The sequence below is a fragment of the Rhamphochromis sp. 'chilingali' genome, assembly GCF_963969265.1.
Source record: "Rhamphochromis sp. 'chilingali' genome assembly, chromosome: 12".
Taxonomy (NCBI): domain Eukaryota; kingdom Metazoa; phylum Chordata; class Actinopteri; order Cichliformes; family Cichlidae; genus Rhamphochromis; species Rhamphochromis sp. 'chilingali'.
Genome location: NC_137939.1, coordinates 1,690,372 through 1,714,814, shown reverse-complemented (window position 1 = coordinate 1,714,814; position 24,443 = coordinate 1,690,372). Strand labels below are relative to the sequence as shown.

The 24,443-nt window shown below is 40.7% G+C and overlaps 1 protein-coding gene across 1 annotated transcript; it reads left to right on the top strand.

The window, feature by feature from the left end:
- Positions 1-3,073: 3,073 nt before the first annotated feature.
- LOC308407136 (rho-related GTP-binding protein RhoA-D) lies at positions 3,074-24,427 on the top strand. The gene is made up of 5 exons (XM_080898618.1): positions 3,074-3,207; positions 18,673-18,828; positions 21,460-21,580; positions 22,590-22,720; positions 22,837-24,427. Exons 2-5 carry the CDS (start codon positions 18,673-18,675, stop codon positions 23,008-23,010), a joined length of 582 nt encoding a protein of 193 aa, XP_080754744.1. The 5' UTR covers positions 3,074-3,207; the 3' UTR covers positions 23,011-24,427.
- The last annotated feature ends 16 nt before the right edge of the window (positions 24,428-24,443 follow it).

Below are 24,443 nucleotides of genomic sequence, written 5' to 3'. Positions count from 1 at the left end.
TTGGAATCACACACACACACACACACACACACACACACACACACACACACACACACACACACACACACACACACACACACACACACACACACACCAGCCTAACATGTGGAGGTAACTCACATGTGGAGATTTACACCAGTGTAAAGGGCATTAAGATTACCATTAAGTGTCTGACACACTCTGGGATCATTGCTCAGAATGTCCTTTAATGTAATTGTTTTTACTTTTTTCTGTATTTTGGTCAGACTCAGCAGTGGCATTAAATCCTAGAAACACCAATTATAATCCATACCACTGAACAGTGATTATTTCGGGTCCATAACAACAACGAATACTCAATATTTATTTTATTGCAGCCAGCAGACCCTGCCGGTGTTTAGAGAACAGAGTTTTTATAGCCTTGTTGTTAATGTTGACATGTTTTATTTGAGTTGCTGCTAGTTCTTTTTTCTCTCTTTCTTTTCCTTTTTTTGTTTTTTTGCTGTCACATTTAAAAAATGAAGAAGTGCTTCTAGATGCAGACGTCAAAATTCTGTCACGCCTCTGAAGCTTGTCGATGTTGTGACTTTGGCTCTCAGTTGTTAAATGGAGGGTCAGCTATCACGATTAATCCAAAGAAATATGCCTCATGATCTACTGCAAACTATAAAGCTTCTTTCTGTTTTATGGAGCAGTTCATAGTCTGGCAGGGGTATAAAGGTATTTTAAATGTCCAAACTGAGCTCTGTCAAAGCGAATTAACAACACGAACTCACACTAAATAAAAGATCTGAGCAAATTTAGTCACCAGTCAAATGACTTGACTTTAAGTTTTAAAACTGCAAATCTTTGATTCCTTTAGATCCTACCAGACTTTGGGTGTGCCTATTCAAAAAAAAAAAAAAAGGGGGGGGGGGGGGGGGGGGTGCTCTCAGCACTAGACTGCTGCGTCCAAAGCACCATCATCTCAAAAGACATTACGCTACAAGATGAACCATTTAGCATGGGTCATAATAGCAGTTTGTGGAGAAACAGCTGGAGGCAAACATGTAAATCTGTTTGCAGCTTTCCTTTTACAAACTGTGGCTCCATCTCAAATACTCATCTTCCTCATGTAATCACACATCAGCCAGCAGCAGCTCCCCTTCCGGACAACCTACAGAAATAGCATCAGTACTCTGTGGCACGGGGAGGTGCCAATGTGTACCGTTATATTTGAAACTACAGTATGTGGGTATTACCATGGAAACTGCAGAGAGCTGTCCAGATTACATACTGCATCTTGTTGAGGCTTGTGGTTCCAACGTTTCAACAACTAAGACTTTGTTTTTTACACTAATGCACCAGAAATTTGCTTCCAGCTATTTCTCTTTGGGTACCATTAAACTCCCTAATGTGACTTTTAAAGAACTGTTATGATATGATTGTGAGTGCTCATAATAGGCTATTGTGGCTTAATAATGCTCATACTGTAGGTGAAATGTTCACCCTACCCCGGAGCTCGTGCTGTGTTTTCACAGCGTACTGCACCCTGGGGTGAATGAACTTGCGACCTCACTGAGGGAATGGCATGTTAAAAAGCTTAAATCCCTCTTGTGTGATTTCCTGTTGCACTGTGGGAGAAAATAACTTGGGTCAAAGTCCATTTTCTTAGACTGCACCAGAGGGGACAGAATAATAATGACAGCAGATTAAAATGAAGACTTAATATATCCATAAAAAACAAACGAGAAAACAAAATCTTTACATAAATGATGTCATTATTCTTTAACCGTAAAGGGGAGGGCCAATTTAACGGTTAAATCCGTTCAGCCAATAGCGTGCAGGCGGTGGCACCCGAAAACACTGTGCGATGTTTAAGTGCAGTTAGACTTTTTTAAGCTCAGCATTGGGAGAAGAATGCAGTGTCTCACTCTCTGCCGAAAGTGTCTTATTTTCGCCAAAGGGATGCAAGAGTTTTTGTTTTTGTTTTGTTTTTTGCAGTAAGGTAAAGTGATGAGAACCACTAATACAGCTTGCATCACTGCTTGTTCACATCTGAAAATAGGGGCAGCCACATTGAGTATTATGTTGCATGGAGTATACGTTGACACATTGTATAAGATTTGGCTTTTGCCTGCATTGCCAAATGGTGTAGTTTGTAAATTTATAAGAATTTTATATTGCATCTTCATTCCAGTGCAAAAATTGCAAACATTTTAGAATCTCTGATGTGAGAATTTCATGCTGTTCTTTACCATCTACTAAATAAAAGAAGAAACAATGGAAATGGCATTTCTACTGTCTTACACACAGCACTGTGGAAAGCTGTTTCCACCAGAAGCGTTCCTGTTTGTTTGTTTGTTTGTTTGTTTGTTTGTTTGTTTGTTTGTTTGTTTGTTTGTTTGTTTGTTTGTTTGTCAATCAATCAATCAATCAGTCAATCAATCAAGGCTTTATTCGCCACGTGCAGGTTGCCCTGCAGTGAAATAGAATCCCCCCCGACTTTACACACACACAACACAGACATCACATGGGGATACAGGTCGGAGATCGGTAGCGTTACAGAAAAAACACTGAAATATACACTACAATGGGAAAGTTCAAGAGGAAAAAAAGAGACCTCTGCTTATGCTGGGCTCCTGGGAGGACAGCATGAGGACAGGAAACATTCGCGCTACCATTCCAGCGCGGGCTCAGACCCGCCGAGTTCCCAGGAGGGAACAAGCATCGAAGGCGTTTGGAAAGGGAGGGGGGATGAGTGTGTGCATATCAGTGTATATGTATGTGTGTGCGTGTTTGTTTGTTTGTTTGTTTGTTTGTTTTGGAACCCATAAGTCAAAATTTCAAGTCATTAATTCAAAGTTTCTACCTTATAACTCCAAATTTCAATTTGCTCTTCCCATTCGTCTTATTTTCTCAGAACCTTGAGTTAGACAGTCGATTTTGTGACAAATTTGTGATAATTATACATAATTATGATAGTTATAGCTTGCTTTTGTTTTTCAAGTGGCGAAAACAAGCTTGTTGACAAAATAGCAGGTAGTCGAAACACTCCTGAACCTGAAACCAAAAGAACTTTGAGTCTCCGAGCGGTCTTTGAATGCACCTGAGAGGGAGGGTCTAGTCAGTTATCTGTAGGCTGCTTCTCGGCCGTTCACTCTGATTACGGCTCCTCAGGAAAAAGGGCGACCACAGGAGGGGAAACACGGAGCTCTTCGCTACTTTGAGAGGATACGTCTGAGAGAGGTAAGGAAATAAATGCTTCTATACTTACGCTTACTCGGCTGGAGCTCCGAGAGCCGTGTAGAGTGAATAAAGCGCTTGAGACTAAAAGGAAAAGTAGTTAAGAAGCACCGCTTCGAGTGGAGAGATAACCTTAGTCATTTAAGATTCCAGCAGCACCTCGGTGAGTTGAAACCTGTTACTTGTTTAGAAGTTTTCCAGCAGTCTTTAAGGTTATTATTGTTCGTTTATTCGTATTATTATGTTTAAAATGGGGCAAAGGAGAAGGACACACGGAGGGCACACCTGTTTGTTTTTCTCCAACCATATCCTAAAGAAGATGTTGTTGTTGCCTTTCTACCCACTCGATACTTGCGCAATTGAACTAAATGGACTTTAACTGTGGAGCCTTAGAGCCCGTCTTTAATTGCTGTGAGAAAGTTCTTTCTGTTTGAGAACCTGTTTGTCCAGTAAGCTGGAACAAAATGTTTTTTTGTTTTTTCTTTATTTCTTTTAGGCAGGAATACTCGGAAAGCTCAATTATTCGAATACATGATACCGACTGTGTGGCTTTTAAAAATGTAATTATTAATATTTGGTGACAGAAGTCTGTCCTTTTCACCTGAACTAAAATAAAAAACCCCAAAAGACTACATTGTCTGTCCCGAGGAAATTCCTCTCTGGCAGTCACCACACCCTTGTTGTGCTGCTCGGCTTCTGTAGCGCAGACCCTCACATCTCAACAGCGACATGTTCCCTTGTCTTGGCATGTTCACCATAACAAAACTGCACTGCCGGTATTTGGGTCTGCGCCAGAGTCAAATCTGCAAAACTCTGCTATTCTTCAACTCAGCTGCTCCCATCTTTCGAGGCTGACGCGCACACTCAGGATGTTGCACGTGAAGAGTCCTCGAAAACGGGTCTTCTCGGTTTGTCCACTGCGCGCGCGTGTGTGATTGCAACGTCAATATTTTTGTGGAAGAATGATATATATATATATATATATATATATATATATATATATATATATATATATATATATATATATATATATATATATATATATATATATATGCGCATGCATTTTTTTTGTAGCAGAACTGCTGACCCAGCAGGTAGTGGACAGAAGTGAAAGTGTTGCCCAGTGTAACAAGCAAAACAAAATCAGTGCAGGGAAATGTAAAGGAAATCCCCGATCTGAGGTATTAAAGGATGTGGCCGTGTGACGAGATGTAATCCACAGTGTTAGGGCTGAGAAAGTAGGGATATTGTTGTAGACCATGGAGTGGATATACTATTGAATGCACACGGGAAAGAGTACACACACACACACACACACACACACACTCAGAATCCATACAGATATTATGAAGTTAAAACATAGCATTAATTAATGCATTGCAAGGTTTTCCGATAATGCGCTGGATAAACATGATAACCCAGATTACACATATTTCTTACTGTTTATATTGCATCATTAATCACAGCAAAGATTCCACAAAGAGTTTAAGCAGTGTAAATATAATAACCAGCTACAAAGGCAGTAAAGGCATCCTTAGCGGTATTTTCATTACTGATTAAGCTGAGAGTTATTTTCTTGATTAATCGTTTGGTCTGTAAAATGTTGCATGCAAAGAGCCATGTTGATGCTTATTGTTTTTGCTTGAATGAGGATGATAAATCAAACTTAGCTGCTAATTAATTTTCTGTCGATCGACTGGTTACCCAATCCACTTATTAATCAGAAGCATAGACAGTGTAAAAGAGGGATATCGCTTCTGGGTTTGAGAAGTGCCTTGAACTGTCTTTTTTTGGGGGGGGGGTTCATAGTGAGCAGGAGAGACTTTCGGTTGTATAGACATCTATGGGAAATAAGTCGGCTCCCTTCACATGTGACCTCAGTTAGCACTTTTCTTATCTTTATGGTCTTGGTTGCTAGTTTCATTTTATACTGAATAAAAAAATGGGTTGGATAATATGGTCGTTATTAGAGTCGCAAGTGAGGATTAGTCGCAAATCATTAGCCAATGAGAAAATTTCCCATTTCCTCCAGTTGCTCATCAGTTTTGTTTACGGCAGAAAAGCTCGACTTGAGGGGGAGTAAAAAACAAATGGACAACTACACGTCCATTAGGCCTTAACTATTACTGGAACAGGCCTTGTTCTGTGTATAGGATTTAAGTTGTCCTAAAATACTCACAGAGGACTGTATTTCCTATAAAAATAAGACGTTGTCTCCAACTGATGGAACTGCCAAAGATCCATTTATTATTTATTTTTTTTAGTATGTGACCTTTTCTCGTCTTTTTCCAGTATTGAGGCCAGACAGACAGCTGAATAGCTTTGTAGGTCATGAAAGCTTTCATGAAAGACTAATGTGGATCAAAAGCTGCATGTATGCCTTTATAGCCAGAGGTCCTTTCACCCTGGTGTTTGCACCTCGTTTTGTTCCTCTTGACATTTGACTGACCCGCTCTGCTGTATTTTTACTTTTCAACGATTGATTGCGGCCACCTAACCTTTAGGAAGCACACTACTAGCACTCGATAAAAACGTAAAACGCAACGATTTAGGAAGTTGGTGCTAAAAAATGGGAGGGTTTGTTTAGATTTGAGTGCTGAGATTTGATCTTTTTTCCTTTCTATGGGGAGTTCGAAGGTTGTTAAAACCATAGGTGTTTATCAGCTGATGTGCTTATAGATCTTCAAAGTATTAGAATGGACCACCTTCCAATAGTAGCGATTTCCAAGAAAGCCAGTCTTCCTGGAAACGGATCAAACTGGAGCTTGTTTTACACGCTGATGAAGCACACATGTTTTTCAGTTTTCTAGTCATTTGTCTGCAATCGACAAGCATGGCTGCATGGAAGATTGCATCCGTTGGATGTGGGGTGTACCACACATGGGCAGCATGCAGACAAAAAAAAGAGGAAAAAAAAGTCTGGGAGTGTTTCCTGTTTGGATCTTGGGGTTTGAGGTTTCAGGAAACCTTAAAGGGATAATGTAAACATTTTTTTTTCTCCTGACAGACTTCAGAAGTACTGCTCTCTCAGACTCTTGTAGCCTGTTCCATGTTGAGTCAAGATTCCCTTTGGGAAATTGCTTGGATCGACACTGTATTTGCTCCAGCAGAACGTTTGGCTGCTCTTTGGTAAATGCTTTCAGTTGGTGTCACCAGTTATCAGTTCTGATTTCTGCTGGTTTTTCCCCGTCTTTTGTAGTACTGACTGCAAAAAAGCCATTTTAAAGAAGTCCTCTTTACACTGCATTGCCAAAAAAATATGGACTAATCTTGAAAATCAATAATGAACATAATTGTTCTTTGCAACCCTCCGTTTATATTCTTTCAATCCTAATAGTTGTGCAATTGGCGCTTCAGTTTTTAGCCTAATTGGACTGCAGCTATTAACTGGATACATCTTTTCAGACAGTGTAAAAACATGTTTTTGATTATTCTTGTCAGCATCTAAAGATCATGCCTTTGTAGTTGGTTTGTAGTTCTTTTCGCCTTCAATTACTTCCAACTGTTGATGGCTAAACCTAATAAGATTTGATGAGCTATTTCAGAGGATTCAGTGCTACATTCGATAAAATGCACTCGCTTCACAGGCTGACAGGACAGATGAGAGACACAGTTGGAGGATTGACTCCATACAGGCTGTGCACATGTGTGTCAGCTTTCGTTTTCAGATTTCATTTGTGCTGCGTGTGTGAATCAGAAAGAAGCAGGGATGCGGCGCCCTAAGGATATGCAACATTAGCTCCCTGATGGTGACATCACACTGCAACACAGAGGGAGAACGCGAGGGATGAGATGAGGGCTGATTGAGAACAAGAGCCTGGAGGAGGATGGGTAGAAAAGAGGAGCTAAAAGAGCAAACAGAGTTAGGAACAGGGTGCAATCAAGTCGGCTCCTTCACCACGCCGAGCTGAGGTGGTGCGTGTCTGTGCATATGCACACTTTATAATCTTGGAAAGCGAAAATGCATTCCTCATTTCTATCCAAGTCCTGATTAGCTATTTTCCCAAGACAGCCCATGACTAATTCAAAGATTTGTTTATTTTATACTCATGGAATATTAATCAAAGGCCTCGTTGCTGAACTTTAATGCTTTTAAGTTTCTCCATATCGTTTGCTGCTGCAGCAACTCGTGTTCTAGTTTTGACCACAGTGCTTCGCTTTCCTCCCTCCAGCTTTCTGACTTTTGTTTGTACTGCAACCAAGAGGCGGGTGAAGGGATGATTCTGTGTGAGATTTCTCTCTTTCGTCCTCTGCTCTCAGCCGAGTTGTGTGCACGGTGATAAATTGGGTTGGGTGAGTCTCAATGGCTCTGTCCTATTTTGGGCTCCAGCTAGGTTCTCTGACTTTAGCTCCTTCCCTGGCCTGGATCTTGAGCAGTCACTTCTGCTCTTAAGTTTGATTCAACCTTGAAAATGTTAGCTTGGCTGACCAGTATATTAGGATATACTCTAGAGATAAACATCTAAGTAGCTTGGAAGGAAAGTGACTCAACGTGAAGACATTTTACCTCTAATACAAGATGCTCCTTCAGTTCAGAACTGAGAGGGGAAAATGTCTTTACAAAACTTAAAGAAGTCCAGTCAGTTTCTTTCCTAGCTCTTACTACCATGACCTGGATGACTGACGAACTACATGGACTCGAGGGATAAAAGTTCTGGGGCTGCCTTCACATTTTACCAAGAGGAAGTACTCATCCTGGAAACCCGTGCCATAAAGTGGCACATGTTTTTGTGCTGATGTTAAGAATGGTTTAGATGGTCTGCCCCTTCACGGCTGAGTTGCTGTTGTTCCTTAACACTTCCACTTTGCAATAAAATCACTCGCAGTCGATCGTGGAATATCAAGGTGGGAAGAATTTTCATAATCTGAGTTGTTGAAACAGTGGCATCCTGTTAAACCACTCAAATTTAGTGAGCTCATTATAATGATGTGTTCTTGCAGATTGCATGGCTAGGTGCTTGGTGAATGTGAATGTTGGGTATTACAGGTGGGTTTGTTTTAACAAAGCAATTCATCAAAGCAGATTAATGAAAAAAGAAAATATCCAGTCTGAAATTGCCAGTTGTGATACTGAAAGTGCTTTTAAGACACAGTTCAAAATATCAGCTGTATTTAGACTACCAATAATTTAGACTTTGTTTGTTAGTGCTTTGGTTTATAATCAGTATTTGATTGATAGATTAGTTGATTGGCAAAAAATAATGTAAATGTTTTTTAATGACAATGTTTAAGGAAATTTAAGAAAAATGCTGATCAGCGTTATGCATGGCCCCACTTAGGGATTGGTAATTAATCGACTTTCATTTTCGAGTTGTTGTTTATGAGAACAGGTTAATTGACTTAATTATTATGGTAAATGGCCTGTATTTGTATAGCGCTTTACACAACCAGTCATCCACACATTCACACACTGGTGATGGCAGCTACATTGTAGCCACAGCCACCCTGGGGCGCACTGACAGAGGCGAGGCTGCCGGACACTGGCGCCACCGGGCCCTCTGACCACCACCAGTAGGCAACGGGTGAAGTGTCTTGCCCTAGGACACAACGACCGAGACTGTCCGAGCCGGGACTCGAACCGGCAACCTTCCGATTACAAGACAAACTCCCAACTCTTGAGCCACGATCGCCTGGTTTTGGAATGTAGCTGTAGTTTTGTGATGTGCTTTGAATCCTGTTTGTACTTTTCCTTAATCTGTGATTTATAGTACCAAAAATGTTGTTTGTTTGCATATGGGTTTCCACAAAGACAGTGCACAGAAAGATGACTATGCAACTTCACCAGGAATGGGAGAAGCACAAAAACCCTATTAAAGATTAAAAATATATTTAAAAATGTAAAAAATAAAATGATAATAATAATAATAATAATAATAATAATAATAATAATAATAATAATAATAATACAGCTTGAAAAAATGTAGACAGTGGCTGCAGCAGACACTTCTGATTGTTTTTAACTCTTCGTAATGTTATAACGTCACACTTCTCGACAGCTAGTTGACAATCCAATGGCAGCATAAACAGGAGTAGCCACAGACTGGTTGTACCTAGAGCTGGGCGATAGAACGATAACGATATGTATCGCGATATAACTTTTACTTGATAGAGAAATTAAGCTATCGCGATAGACTTCGCCGCTCTTGTCCTCTTTTAAAAAAAAAAAAAAAAAAAAAAAGGTCAGCCAATCCAAATTAAGTAGCGCAGAGCCGAACCAATCACAGCCGCAGCGTCACGTCGCGTGACTTGTTACGTACAGCACAAGTGCCAAGCCACACGTGTGTTTGTTTGGGAAGCAGCCAGCGGGTAATGGAGGAAATGAGTGTGCCGACTAGAAAAATCAACCGAGCGTGACCGAAGAGAAAACAGATGATGGTTCCAACGCCGGAGAGATTGTCGAACGAAAGAGCCAAAGAAGTTCCGTAGTGTGAAGGTATTTCGGCTATTTCAAGTCTGACAAAAAACAGAGTAGCGTGCACTGTAAATTGTGCCGAAAGCAAGTCTGGAAATACAATGAACTGGTGCATGCGTCACACTGTGCGCCACGTTATTGTTTCGGTGAAATGAATTTCTACAATACTGTTAATTCTACTCTCTGCAGTGTTTAAATGCTTACATATACACACAGTTACTGTCCCTCCACACATACGACTCGGTTCTGCTTCTATGCCCCAGCTTTGTTTACTTTTTCCCACCGAGGCTTCTAGACTTCTGATTGGCCAACATTTCTGCACGGTTAGGAATCTAGCGCCACCTGCTGCTTTGGCATGTTCATAGCAGCGTTTTCCTTCATTTCTGCCTTTATGTGTGGACGGGATTATTTTTTAAAACGAAAACGGAAAATCTCCGTTTTCAAAAATACCCGTGTACGTGTGGACGTAGCCTCAGTCTCTGACTGGAAGCGCTGATTCGTCATTCGGCTTTTGTCAGACTAAAGTAACTGTTAAAACTGTTTGAAAAGCTCAGCTATACAACAAGGAGAGATTGAGAATTTCCTTTTAGTTCTCAGTTTATTTGATATTGACAAAAGTTAGTCAGTTTTGTCTGTTCTTCTGTAAAACAAACTAAGATTTATTTTTAGAATTAATATTTTGTTTCTAAGTGGAATTGACAGTTTAGTCTGTTTCGTTTGTTCTATTTTGAAACTTAAACGCTTTAGCGGCTGCCTTTTGTGTAGTTTGCAATATTTGCCTTTATTTATCTGAAAAAGTCTCATGTTCCTTAAGTACATCTACCCTGTTGAACTTATTATGGGAAATAAATATTTAAATAAAAACAAGCTGCTGATTATTTCACATTTTACTTGTGAGCAACAGCACATTTAAATCTTACAAATATAGTTATTTGGCTTATATCGTGATAGATATCGTTATCGCCTGAAATGAAAAAAACATATCGTGATATGAAAAAATCTCATATCGCCCAGCTCTAGTTGTACCACATACTTTGTACACTGTCTCCATCGATGGCATACACTCCCTGCAGGTAGACGGATAGTCCCCGATCGCTTTCGCACTGAAACTTAGTTTTGCTGTCTCTGTCATTTTTTACTTCAGCTCACATTAATTTCATGTTTACATTTCAGACATCACACAATTAATTAATCAACCAATTAATCAAGAAAGTAATCCTCAGATTGACTTGAAAAACATCAATGATCCTAGAAAATGTGTTTGTTTGTTTTCTGGCAGACAGAAAGTCAGCGATGCTGTAGAGGGATGTTGTGTGTTCAGAAGAAAAGGGTGAGGGGTGTTGAAAGTAGGTGAGAGATTCCTCATGGCTTATGTATTCCCACATTTTTACACAGTCAGACTGGGCTGTGTGTGAGCGCTTAGTGACCCGACATTAATCATCGCATGGAATGCACTTTGCAGCTTTGGCCAACCACTGTGTCAGATTGTGAACTGCTAATACCCAGTTAATATTTTTCTTTAACAGCTGTTTGTTCATACATCACCTGGAAGTGTACAGTCAGTTTACAGCTAGCACGGGTGCGCTGTGCTGCTTCCCATGGAAAAGGAAAATATGGGAGATGAATCTGGTCACACAGAGGACTTGCTGACGAGTAAAATGATGATTTTATGATCAACTAATTCTATATTTTTTCCCACCTTTGGTCAGATGCTGGTAGTCTCTTTAAGTGAAGATGAGAGATTGAGTATTGTCTCCCTACCTCTGAACAACAGGAAGTTCAGACACTCAGATAATTAAAATTTTTCTGTTTGCACTCAGAACAAGTATGTTTCTGCCCTTTTCCTGCTTCTGCGTCAGACCTGATGGAAAATGGGATTGTTGGTACAGATCTTCAGTCATATTCTCAGATTTGTCCTGAATCACCCCGGTTTTGCCTGTTTGGGCCTGTGTACTCTCTGGGTCTTCAGTCTGAGTTGTGATCTAGTATTTTGGAAGACATCCGGCAGGCGACATGACTAACAGGAATGTACAAGGCACGATAATCCCTGTGGCATGTTTCTGAGGGGGAGGTGAACGTGTGCATTCCTCACGTCCTCTGCTTGAGGTATTGGTGACACATTAAATGTGATTAATGTATTTTATCTTCAACAGTTTAACTGTCAAGCTAACTGCTGTATAGCTTAAAATGTGCAGCCCACATCTCTAAACTTCAGACCTAACGAAGCCTGAAATATAAAACTTATAAGAAGCAGAACTGCTGTCTCCGGGTGACTTTTTCCTCAGTATGTTGTCTATACGAACTTGCTGTTGTATTATTAAGTTAACATAAATCTTCAAACTTAGAGATATTATTTTTCTGTTGCGCCCACACTGGACATCTCCTCTAGAGATGCCCAGCAGAGGACGAGGATGGAGAGTGGGGGTGGGGTTGCATAAGTCGGAAGAGTTTATTGAAGTAGAGATGCAAACACTGCCGCAGTTTTACAAAAGAAACCTTTATGTAACAGCACCAGTCTATGTCGATATAACTGATATTGTCTTAGACTTTACTCTTTCAAAAATCCATTGTAAGAATGCATGCTGACGTGTCATCCAGCACTAATCACTGTCCAGTAAAGTTAAAGCCCTTCGTTGTTTTTTGGCTACATTGGCAGAGTGAATGAATTTGCTCAAATGAATCAGAAGCTGCATATACACAGGTGATGAGCATTACATGGACATTAAAGTGGTTTATGATGATTTTTGTAATGTGTTTTGTAGAACACAGAAATGTTCGTTGTGGCAAGAATAAAATATCGATGTTCAAATAGTCGTCATTTAAAAGTCGAAGCTCCTCTGGAAACAAAAGCTTTTTTTAAACCCATATCAGCTCTGATGGTGTTGAACTCCGCAGTACCAATTACGCAAAACAGCTGCCTGTTAACAAAAATCAAAATGCAGCTTCACAGTTGCTTCACCCACTCACAGCGCTGTGCTTTTCAACAGCACAGCAGGGTGTTATACAGCAGCTGGCACGCTCGAGACATCAAGAGAAGGAAATTGAAATCCACTGGGCCATCTATGCCTCTTTTCCACTTGCACCTACTCAGCTCTGCTCTACTGTACTCTGTCCTTTTCCATTGCAGTTGAGCACCACATCAATGTGGGTGGGATCATTACAGTAACACGGCCCAAAAAAATCCTGTGATGTCATTTGTATGCAACACAAAACAAACAATGGATGACATGGAGGTGATGGTAACGTCTGCACCTCATCATTGAAGCACAGTGTTTGCCTAGTTCCAAAAATGGCAGGTTTGAGTCTTGTGAAGGAGTGGTCAATCGGTGGCATGCGGTCTGCTGATGTCTCATTTTCAGCTCGACTCAGCTTAATTGAAACCTGGTCCCAGGTACTACCACCAAATGGAAAACCCCCAAAACAGTGACACTGAGCCAAGCCTGGTAGGTGTTATTGGAAGAGAAGCTGTTTAAAGGTTTGGGTGAGCTGGTCAGAAGATGATTACCATCTTTTGGTGCAGAATGATGAGCTAAATTAATTCCTTCTAAAAGGTTTTTTGCTTTCGCACTGAAAGCTGTGATCAGAAATATCTCTGCTGTCTTTCAGAATGCTTGTTTGCCCTCTTGTTTTGTTGGCTGCCACTGTCTTCAGTTCAATAACTTACAACTTTGCATTGCATTATATTTAGTGTTGTCCTCACTGTTTCACAACAAATAATCTAGCTTTGTAGATTTGGAGCCATTTGGAAGTTGTTGTAATAGATTTATTGATGAGATTCATGCAGTTCATTAAATAATTGAGATTGTGAGCCAAATAAAATAATATAAAACATTAAATCACCCTCCTCTGCTGTACATGATAGCAAATCAAATGAGGTACTATGTGTAGGGTTGTTTGAGTGCCTTGAGTTTGTGATTAGAGGTCAGTCCATACGTCACGAAGAGGAAGATTGTTTTAAATATATTTATTTTTTAGTCTTAGTCCTTCTCCTGGTGTTTCATGACAATTTTTGTGTTTTGTTTTTTTTACCCCCACCACCTGAAGTGAACAAGACTGGCTAATGTGTTACCCCTGCAGATATGAGTCACAACCTGCCAGCGAGGAGAAACGAGGGAGAAAACGGCATCTGTGCTGCTTGTGTGGGAAATGAGAACTTTGTCCTTTGCTACTCCACGCAGGGCAAATATTATGCAAGAACCGCTCGTTCATCCTAAGACACGTGCGAACACGCACGTTGATATGACCTGTTTGAGGCTCGTGTGCTTAGGCCGTCGCTGCATGTGCGCTATGGCTCATCACTCAGGATATGTTGTCATTCTTCTTCAGCTCGGCCTTCGGCTCTGTGCTTGTTCAGCAGTGATCGTAGTAGCAGAGAGCTTGCTACAGTGCAGTTATTCACAAGTGCATTTCGACATACACTGGTCACATGTTTTGTAAACGTGATATATGAAGAGCGCCTTGACTGGAATTTTCTCAAATATGACCGTAAAGTTTACTTGGACCCAAAGCTTAACAGTTGATGTTTGTGTTTAAGGTGCAAGGCCACTGTGACATCACATGGATCCCATTCTTGTAACTGTGACACACCCAAGGCACGCTTACTGATTTTTGAACATGGCCTAACATGTCACAATAAAACTGTAGGAGGTTGAGGGTGGGATTTCTTGCAATTGCTTTTTATGAGGTTAATGTTGTGGTTTTATATCATTGTAGTTTGTTAAGTGTTTTAAATGCAGCCACGTGTACATTCAAAGCTACAAGCAGCACAACAAGTAACCTAACATGCTTAACTATGGGAGGCCTTTGTGCAGTGATCAGCATGGACAATGTTACTACTGTAATACAAAATGGTTGTTTGCTCCGTTTCCAGTAAAGCTTATTGAAAATGACCCAGTGGAAGAAACTCGGTGAGGAAGAATGATGGTAAATAACAAAACTGGTGAAGTCCCACAAGCTTCACTTCTTCCTCTCCAGTTGCTCTCATGTTGTTCTTACCAGGAAGTCGCTTAAAGGAGTGTAAAAGATAAACGAGAAAGATGATTGATAATAGCAGAGGCAATGCTTGGCGGTTATTTAAATGTGTAAGGATGACATAAATCACTTTTTAGGGTGAGATGAATTGATCAGAGTTCCTTTTCTTACCTCCTGAAAGAAGCCTCGGTTCACTACTTATCTCTGAGAAGACTCCCCCTGTGGTCAATCTGGTTATTAGTGTTTACTTACTGTTGTATTAGTTCATTGATTTGCTTTTGATCTTGCATAATACATGAGAAAAAATGCAGATGTTATATGTGTGAATATTTTATAACCGTGTATGGTATGAATATTGTATGAAGGTTTTAAGTGAATTGTTTCTATCCGCAATCTAAGGGTAATGGAACACACCGGTATGTAACTCTTATTTAGGGAACGAGCGCTCGTAGTGCCTGCTCCTGTCCTTGTCCTGGCACAGTATGCACACACAGACACATTAATGCAAAGTAAAGGGGCCATTATCCCCAGTAAGCACCATTTGCTGCCACTGTCACAGTGGGGAGCCTGCTCTGAGTGCCACGATCATCAATATGCCGCATTATTTTATCACAGCACAAACTCTGCAGGACTAGCCCCATTTTGTGAAGCTTTCTGGGGCTGCGCTGTAGCTCCAAGTCACGTGTGCATGTGTTTCTGGATGAGTTTGTGTGTCTTCCCTCTGGCAGTGACAGTATGATGTATGGGGGAGCAGCAGCCTGCTATCAGAGAGAACAGGTGGCTCTCTCAAGAGACAAACTGACAACACACTGTCCTGATTTAATGTGTAGGAGAAAAAAGAAGACGGAACGATCGTCTTTATTCTCGTGGTAAAAATTAGTAGCTGTTATTCCCACGAGGGGAGGAGAATGACTGAGGCCCACAACATGATGGAGGCTTGTTCAGGGTCAGTGGTTCATTGTAAGTAGGCTTTCAGAAGCTACTAGAAAATATTAGCTTCAGCTTTTATGAAGGTTTAGAGTCCACGGCGACACGGCGCTCCACCCACAGAACATTTTTAAGGAAACAACTTTTTTTATCTTTATTATTCTATTTTCAATGATATGAGTATTTGATAGGACTTTTGATTAGTGGTGATGAGTCACTGGCTTTTCCACTCAGGCTTTTCCTGGTGGCACTCATGTGAAAGATAATGAGAGGTGTGGCATTTAAGTCTGTGGAAACATCCTGCAACAGGAAGATGGCGGTAAAAGTAAAGAACTTCAACGGAAAGTAATTTGCAGAAATAATCAGCAGAGTATTAATTAACACTCCCAGACGCACACAAACACACACACTCTTGTCGTTAAGCTTTAAAAACCCAGAGGCATTTCAAGATGGCTGCCAAGCGCCCAGACCTGTTTCACAAAGGACTGGGGCGTCATGCCTCTGATACTGGGATGCTGGCATGCCATGTGAAAGCACGCACTGTAGTGGCGTTATGCTGTTTTTGTTTGGTTTGGTATGAATGAGCAAAGGCAACATAAACGGGTCTTTTTAGCCACACAGACCACCATTTCTGTCTGAAAGAGGCTTAAACGTGTGCTCAGGTGTATTTGTGCTTATTAATCACCACGAGTTTTCATTTCTACCTGTGTGTGCCGTATCCCTCGTTTGGTCATTTGGGAGTAGAGGAAATGGGCCCAGAGATATTCTCACCTTTCAAGTAGCAAAACAGTTGTTTAACGAAACTTCCACCGAGTCCAAAGGTCATCCTGTCAGTTTGGCCTCCTGAGGGAAATGTCTGACTCTTTACTGCTAAACTGTGTTCACCAGGTACTATAAATTATATTTGGTGTCGACTAAGTCGAATTCATTCAATTTTTACCAGCAAAAAATAAAATAAATAAATAAACAAATAGTGCTGCAGGTCATAAAACAGAGACAATCAGCAGATCTGGTTTTTTATTGGTTCATCATCTCAAGTGACTACTTTAAATAATTGGGAGATATTACTACATCTTTCATCAGTTATTACTTAAAGTGTGTGTGTGTGTGTGTGTGTGTGTGAGAGAGTGAGAGAGAGTGAGAGAGAGAGATTGAGTGATTGCAGAGGTTTTGATCCTAATCTTGGTCCAGGTAGTTTGAGGCTGGTGGAAGCTGAAGCTGCTGGCAGGCAGCCAGTGTGTTGTCTCATCTCCGGCTGCCTTCCCTCCATTATTGTCAGCCCGTGGGAGATGGCTATTGATCTCTGTGTGTGTGTGTGTGTGTGTCCTAGGGCTGAACGATATATCGCATTTGCGATAATATCGCGACATGATCAAGTGCAATTTTCTAACCGCAAAGGCTGCGATTATACTGCGATTATAAGGCTGTCCAAATTACTACCATATCCCAGAATTCATAGCGCGGCCCAGCCAAACTCCAGTTTCCAGCAATGGCGGCCGCTACTAAGTTTTAAAATTACTCATACTAATCTTTCTGGGTCACAAAATAAACTTTTAACATATTTTCAGGCGAGAAAGTAGTTGTGTAAACATCAAATATCTGCTCGGTTTATCAAGATATCCCATATTTGCAAAAGTGCTTCGACGTTTTCAGAGGCGTCTGCTACCCACCAGCTCGACAGCTAGCCGGGAGCTCGAGGATTACTGATGCGGCCGAGAACGGCACAACTCCCGGCACATCATTTTCAGATCACCGCGGAGTTTCGCTGCTCGGGTTAAACGTAATATATAAGTCACTTAGACAACCTAAAAATGTTATTGTTGGGCTTTTTTCAGTGTTTTGTTTGTTCGTGAGTAAATCGGTTTGGCTGAGATTAAAGTTATTAGATTAGATAAAATAAAACTTTATTAATCCCCCGGGTGGGTTCCTCCTTGGTTTTCACACAGCTGACTAAACGTCAAACAGAAAACTTATTAAACAGAAGTATGAGACAGTCGAGAATTTACACCAGTGTCTGGTTATATTTTAGATAGCAAGAAGCAGACGGCCGAGTTTATTAAACTCCACCGAGACAGCGGTGACGCTAATCAGAACTAGACCGTCCAATTTCACGTCTTTAAACTTTAAAGGCGTGTTTGTGTGTGTGTTTATACAATTGCTATTATGTTTGCACTTTATGTGTAATGTTACTGACTGCAGAGATCAGTAAGATGTGTGTATTTTTTATTTAATATTATTTTTTAATTGAATGACTGTCTAGTAGTTCACAGATGTCGAAAAACTGAGTGTGGTAAAGCCACTGATTTTGTTTATGTATATTTCTGCAATCTGCACATTGTACTGACTTTCATTTTAATGTTTACACCAGGGTTCCTTGTCAGCACTTTATGCTCAGATGTTTGTAAGCTAAAAATAAACTATTGTGTATGTTCAAATATACTGTTGTGATTGAAGAAGTTAAATAAAAATGTCAGTCATCAATTCATGCATCACCTCATGTCATCATAACAGAGGTCTGTCTTCCAGGAAAGAACAGTTTAAAATTAATGTAATATAGTATTGGCCATACTATATGATGTATTGCTTGTCTTTGTTTAATAATACAGAAGACAAAGACCTTAAAAAATAATCGCATATCGCATCGCAATCGCAATATTGGGGCAAAAAAAAATCGCAATTAGATTATTTTCCATAATCGTTCAGCCCTAGTGTGTCCCCCTCTTGGTCTCTGACTAGCCACATTTCACTCAAATCTATGCCTTTCAGGGATATGAGAGATGAGAAGAGAAATGTGTGCAGCATCGAGGTGTCAGACCAAACCAGTGTGAGCTGTATATCACTTGGCCACAGGGATGTAGAAGTGACATGTTAAAGATCATTATGATTGTGGCACAGAGGTCCTGAGTGTACAGCAGCATGTAGACCGCAGGCGATGCAGGCAAACTGGCGTCAGTATTTTGTGCTGTGCTGTACTCTTTACAACTCTTTATATAAATCCATCTGAGATCACATCCCTGCACATCTGTTCTCCTTTACCTTTGTGTTTGGTGATTTGTGAGACAGTCTGTGGCTCCCTTCCCTGTTTGAAAGCACTTGATTCTCACCAGTTCACTAATCATCACAAACGTGTTTACTAATCAAACTGTTGTGTTTTGTAGATGGCTGCAATCAGAAAGAAGCTGGTGATAGTTGGGGATGGTGCGTGTGGGAAAACCTGCCTGCTTATTGTCTTCAGTAAGGACCAGTTCCCAGAGGTCTACGTCCCCACTGTGTTTGAGAACTACATCGCTGACATTGAAGTTGATACCAAACAGGTACGTTGTAGAATATATATGTACTGGAAGTGCTGGGTATACAAGTCTGGCCCAAGTCTTCAGTCAGAAAGACTGCTGCAGTCCAGGAGTCTAGTTCACCGTCTTTAATGAAGCTTCACAGAAGAACTGGTTACAGCAGGGCTTGCCAGGATAAATCCAACTGTGATGCAGCCAGATATGCACTTCTAATTGTGGCAGATGCAGTATAGGTGACTATAAGCATGGTTGTCTGGAAACAGAAACAGGTAATACTATAATTAGTAGGGTCAAAGATAACTAAGCAACAATCAGAACACATCATCTGCTCAGTCACAGCAATATTTTACAATGTCCACTAGGGGTCGCCGTAAGACCAGAAGTTAGCTAAATAGCGCAAATCTTCCCAGTTGCTAGCAGTGTTGCCAACTTAGCGACTTTGTCGCTATATTTAGCGAGTTTTCAGAGCCCCTTAGCGACTTTTAGGACAGCCAATAGCGATTTTCCTTACTGAGGAGTTGGCAACACTGGTTGCTAGTACTAAAGCAAGAATGTGGCAAGCTAACAGCAGCTAAACTAAACAATAAACAACAGAAAAATCCTTTAACCGCGGGATGTAATCATTGGAGGAGATTCTGGCCACTGGTATTAACTTAGTGCAAATTAATTAAATAATTAAATAAACCTACTAACATGATATCTGTGTACCGGGGCATAACTTTAGCTTTAACATGAACAAACAACTATAACTATTTTCATACCAGTTAACCTGTCAAAAGTAATAACACTTACAGTTTCATTGACGCACACGGAATCGCACAAACTGCAGGGAATTTGCACATACGTCGTATTTGAAATATCGGTTTTCAGTTTGAAGACTATGAATAATTTAAACTATTGAAATAGAAGTAATAGTTTGACCTTTGTGTATTTGTAACAACTTCACTTAAAGAGGTTCGAGTTTCCATTTGACATTTATTTTTTGTTTGGAAAGGTAATAAAAGCTTCTTCTTTTTTTTTCTTTTTTTTTTGACTCAGTGGCTCTCAGCCATTTATTTGTGATTCTTACAAAACATCAGCATCTATTTGGAGCTCCTTGTCACTGTTTAAGACATTTGTTAGGTTTTAGTATTTCCCCTCCAAGTTTCTCCTGTGGTGCCATTTAAACAGTAGTTAGGTTGTTTCTGAAAAGTAGAACAAATAAGAGTCCAAAAAAACGAGTTTGCAGATTGTTTATCGTGTGGTTTGGGTACTAATGTTCTCTGCCTTCAGTTATTAAATGAAGAAAATGAAAGTATAAGGATATACTTTTGTAATAAAGGAGCAAAGACTGACTACACTGTGTATGTATTGATAATATTAATTGGAGACATTTTATATTAGAGGTATTACTCCTACTCTCACTACTTTTGCTTATATAATATTTACACAAGTGCAGAATCTAAGAGCAAATTTGAGCTGTTTCTTGGGACAGGCAGGTTTATGTGACACTCTTTGACTCTGTTGATTGTGGACCACATCCCATCAAGATTGATGGCAATAAGTGCCTGCTCTGAGAGAATATTTGTGCTATTTCATTGTTATAAAGCTGCAGATCTCCAGCTAGCAACAGGAAATGGATCAGTGCCACCTTCCTGTGCAAGGTCGGGACCCCTCTCCTAATACATCATGACTAATGTCCCGTTTCCTGTTCCTTTTTCCTGTGCTGTAAAATTGGGGATCAGCTGGTTTTTACTTCAGTAGGTTGAATGTGATGGAAGAATTTAAAATGTAACAACTTTATTTGATGCAGTGAAATATTTTATAACACACTGTTTGACTTACACCTTATATTACGTTACAGTTAACATTACTAAGAAAAAAAGATTTCTCTTGGGAACCTGACTCCTGAGAGACATCTACTGGTAGTAGAAGCAAAGGGCAGCTGACTGAGGTTCTTCCTGGTGTGAAATAGCTTATTTTACAACAGTTTACGTGTTATCTCATTAAATATTGAAAATACCCTTCCTGTGGTAGACTGTAAGTGCGGTGTCTGGGCAATCTTGCTAAGAAGCTTGTGAGCCAACAAGAAACATGTGAGATGTAAGAAAAGCCCAGAAGAATTGTTGAGGTACTGTTGTTGCACTCTGGACTACAATCAAGATGTTCTCCAGCTGTGATTAGTAGAAAAAATACTGCAAATGAAATCAGCAGAAGAATAAAATGCATAAATAATGCAGTTTAATCCTCAGTTTAGTTTTTACTTTAAAAAAGCCATAATTTCCTCATGAAGTGACATTTCTAGGCTTGTGTGTACTAAACATTCCTATGTAGTTCCTTGTGGTTGCATTGTAACTAGAGCTACAGCTCATGCTGACCTCTCGCAAATGATTTTTGCAAGCGTTTTCTTTTATCTGGAGCAAGCGAGGCGCTGAGGGATTTCTAACAGCTTGATTAACAGCTGAGATCCTGTGGGAACCACCTCCACCTCTGCAGACTTGCTGTTTAGGCCCGATAGTGGAGGATTGAGTTGTTCTCAGTTATGTTCCTCCCTCTGTCCAATGGGATTTCTTTTGTCTGTAATCTGTTTTTGTATTTTAATGCTAGCAAGTGTGTGCTCTGTGTTGGAGCTGCTTGCTTCATATGTTTTGTTCTTTGTCTTCCTCTCTCTCTCAGGTGGAGTTGGCATTGTGGGATACAGCAGGTCAGGAAGACTATGACAGATTGAGGCCTCTCTCCTACCCTGACACAGACGTAATCCTCATGTGTTTCTCCATAGACAGTCCTGACAGTTTAGGTAAGGTGGCGGTGAAAGTGTGTTTTAGTTCATTGCTGTGCCCCAGTTAAGATATTTTTGTGAAATCAACAAGCAAAGTCTCCGAGTTCCTGAGACAGTGTTGTATTATTCTTTTGTAAGATTACTTCACAACAAAGGTCACCTGGCAGGGAAATGTTCCAGATTTTATCTGCTCATGGGGCTACATCTTCTTACAAAGGGTTTTCCCACATATTTCATTGGTATCGTAACCTGCTGTTGAAATTCCATCTTCCACTGTCATGGAAAAGTCATGACTTGACTGGTTGAACTGCATTACGATGCATTAATATGTAGGCACACACGAGATTACAGTCGCTCCTCCAATGAACTTGAGGAATGAAGTCTGGGCATCAGCAGACCTTTGTAGCTTTGATTGCTATGGTAGACATGACGGACTGGAGAGGGTTCACCAGGAACATGCAGTTACTATGGATGAGATGCAGGAAACTTTTTGGGCGCAGCTTTTAAATGCAGTTTCCTCTACCACCTCAGCATCTCCTCAAAATCTCAGCAGGGAACTTCTTTTATAGTCCTTAGGTGTTAAGCAAAGCTTAGCAGAGCGTCACGGTCTCTGGGCTTGGTTAGATATGTGGAGCAACCGGTAGTGTGGGATGCTTGTGTTTACTTTTGTTGTGTTGTCAGTCCTTTAACATTGCCATGGCCACAGAGAAGACAAAAGTCACGAAGTACTATAAATGTCTTTTAGAAGAGCGAAAATAAGGGTTGTAACTTAGCATTACAGCCAGTCTTTGCTTTCCTCATCCATGCTTTAGGATATTCCTACTCTAACACAAAATGTAATCTCTGTTCAGAGAGAAATCGCTTGTTTTGTCGACTGTGTGTGACACTAGCTCTCAGTGACCTCTTGGTATTTTTTTTTGTGCACAGTCACAAGGGAAACTAGTGACTGTCCTTACAGGAGGAAAAAGGTCTGGTGCAAAACTAATGCTCTGATTTTCATATATGGAATTTTTCTTTATTCTTTTAGAGAACATTCCTGAGAAATGGACACCTGAAGTGAAGCACTTTTGTCCCAATGTCCCAATCATCCTCGTGGGCAACAAGAAGGACCTTAGGAATGATGAACACACACGCAGAGAGCTCGCCAAGATGAAACAGGTCTTGTATTTGGGGGGGTTTTGGTTTTTGTGTTAAAGGAAACACATCCTCTCAGTAGATAAATGTCCACGCACAACCACTGAAATTTTAACTGGCTTTCTATATATGACACCCAGGAACCAGTAAAGCCTGAAGAGGGCAGAGACATGGCCAACCGCATCAGTGCCTTTGGCTACCTGGAGTGTTCAGCCAAGACCAAGGACGGAGTGCGGGACGTGTTTGAGATGGCGACCAGAGCGGCACTGCAGGTGCGCAAGCGTAAGAAGAGGGGTGGCTGCCAGATTCTGTGAACAGCCAGAGTGTTGGCCACAGCACCTGAGGGAGGACTAGCCCCTCCCCGACACACAGAGCAAACCTAGCGAAACCTTAAATCAATGGCTTCCATGGACTTCACAGACGCAGATGTGCCGCCGGCAAATATGAAAGACTGACACACCTGTTTAAAAGCAAAACAAATCAGCCTTCTTTTTTTAAAGCAGCCTCCTCTGCAGCTCACTCTGTTATTGCTTCTTTCCTGTTTGTTCTCTACCAGAACACAAGCTTGTTTGAAGGACCAACCCGCTTACTTTACTTTTATATGTATGTTTGTATTTATGTGCATATACTTTATAAATGTCATGCATTGGGCACTGTGTTATGTTTGTTTACAGAGAAGGGTTTTGTGGACTTTCTCTCACAGCTATGAGCTGCACACAGCTTTACTTCTGCTGTTTTCCTCTGCTTCTCTTCAACCTGTGTGTGCCACTTAGTCTCCTTTTATACATCAGCTTCAGTCCTGATTCCTTTTTTGTCAGACAATTTATTTTAGACCCCGAAAGTTCTATTTCACCAAGTGCTGTGTCAGCAGAGTGCTGTTTTCCACAGCTTTCTCTTCTGACACAAAGGACTAAATTTACAGCCTGTTCACACTTCATTAATCCACTGAAACCTACATAAAGTAATGCAGGAGCGACTGTATGGAGAGGCTTCGGCCTGCACCTCGGTCTCTGTCTTTCTCCATGGCGATGGCTTAAACTGGCACTGCAGACAGTGGTCTATTGTCTTGGACACAATATGTGCAGTCGTGCTCACACTGGCTCTGGCAGACGTCATTACAGCTTCCCCCCCGATGAGCCCTGCATCCTGCCTGTACTGTTTGAGGTCCAGTATACAGTCATCTCACAATACTGTGTACTGGACTCACTGTGGATGAATGCACACAATATACAGCCATATTAATATTATATAACATCAGCCTAGTCTGTGTGTAAAAGTAGCTGACAACTAGATTAGCAGCTCAAACATCATTGCGTGGTGTACAGGAGCCCTTAGTCACTGTATGGTCGTTCTTTGAGTTGTGAACAGGCAAAAACCAGAGTAACAGTGATGTCTTTTGGCCCTAAGATAGAACCGTAAAGATGAAGAGATTTTACACCAATGTGACAAAACTGTAAAACAGAATTTGAATTAAAAAAAAAAAAAAACATATTGGGGAATGAAACGCCAGAGTTTACGCATGTGTCTCCTTCAGAGCCAAAATAAAGAAGTACAGGGCAAAGGCTGTATGCACTCCTGCTCAGAAAGAGCCCAGATCAAATTGTTTGTGTATTACATCGTACAAATATTCATCTTGCCACAATAACAAAAGCAAGACGTTCTTCCACTTGGAGTGGGCGTGGGCTAATGTCTGGCCAGTGGCTCTGTCTTAAATGTCACAACGAAATTTGAGAAAAGGTTGATTGAA

Excerpts from the sequence above, each read along its gene's own strand:
- LOC308407136 (XM_080898618.1), top strand. The coding sequence starts at position 18,673 with ATGGCTGCAATCAGAAAGAAGCTGGTGATAGTTGGGGATGGTGCGTGT. Across the intron at positions 21,581-22,589 it reads AGACAGTCCTGACAGTTTAG|AGAACATTCCTGAGAAATGG; the intron begins GTAAGGTGGCGG and ends TTATTCTTTTAG. Across the intron at positions 22,721-22,836 it reads AGCTCGCCAAGATGAAACAG|GAACCAGTAAAGCCTGAAGA; the intron begins GTCTTGTATTTG and ends TATGACACCCAG.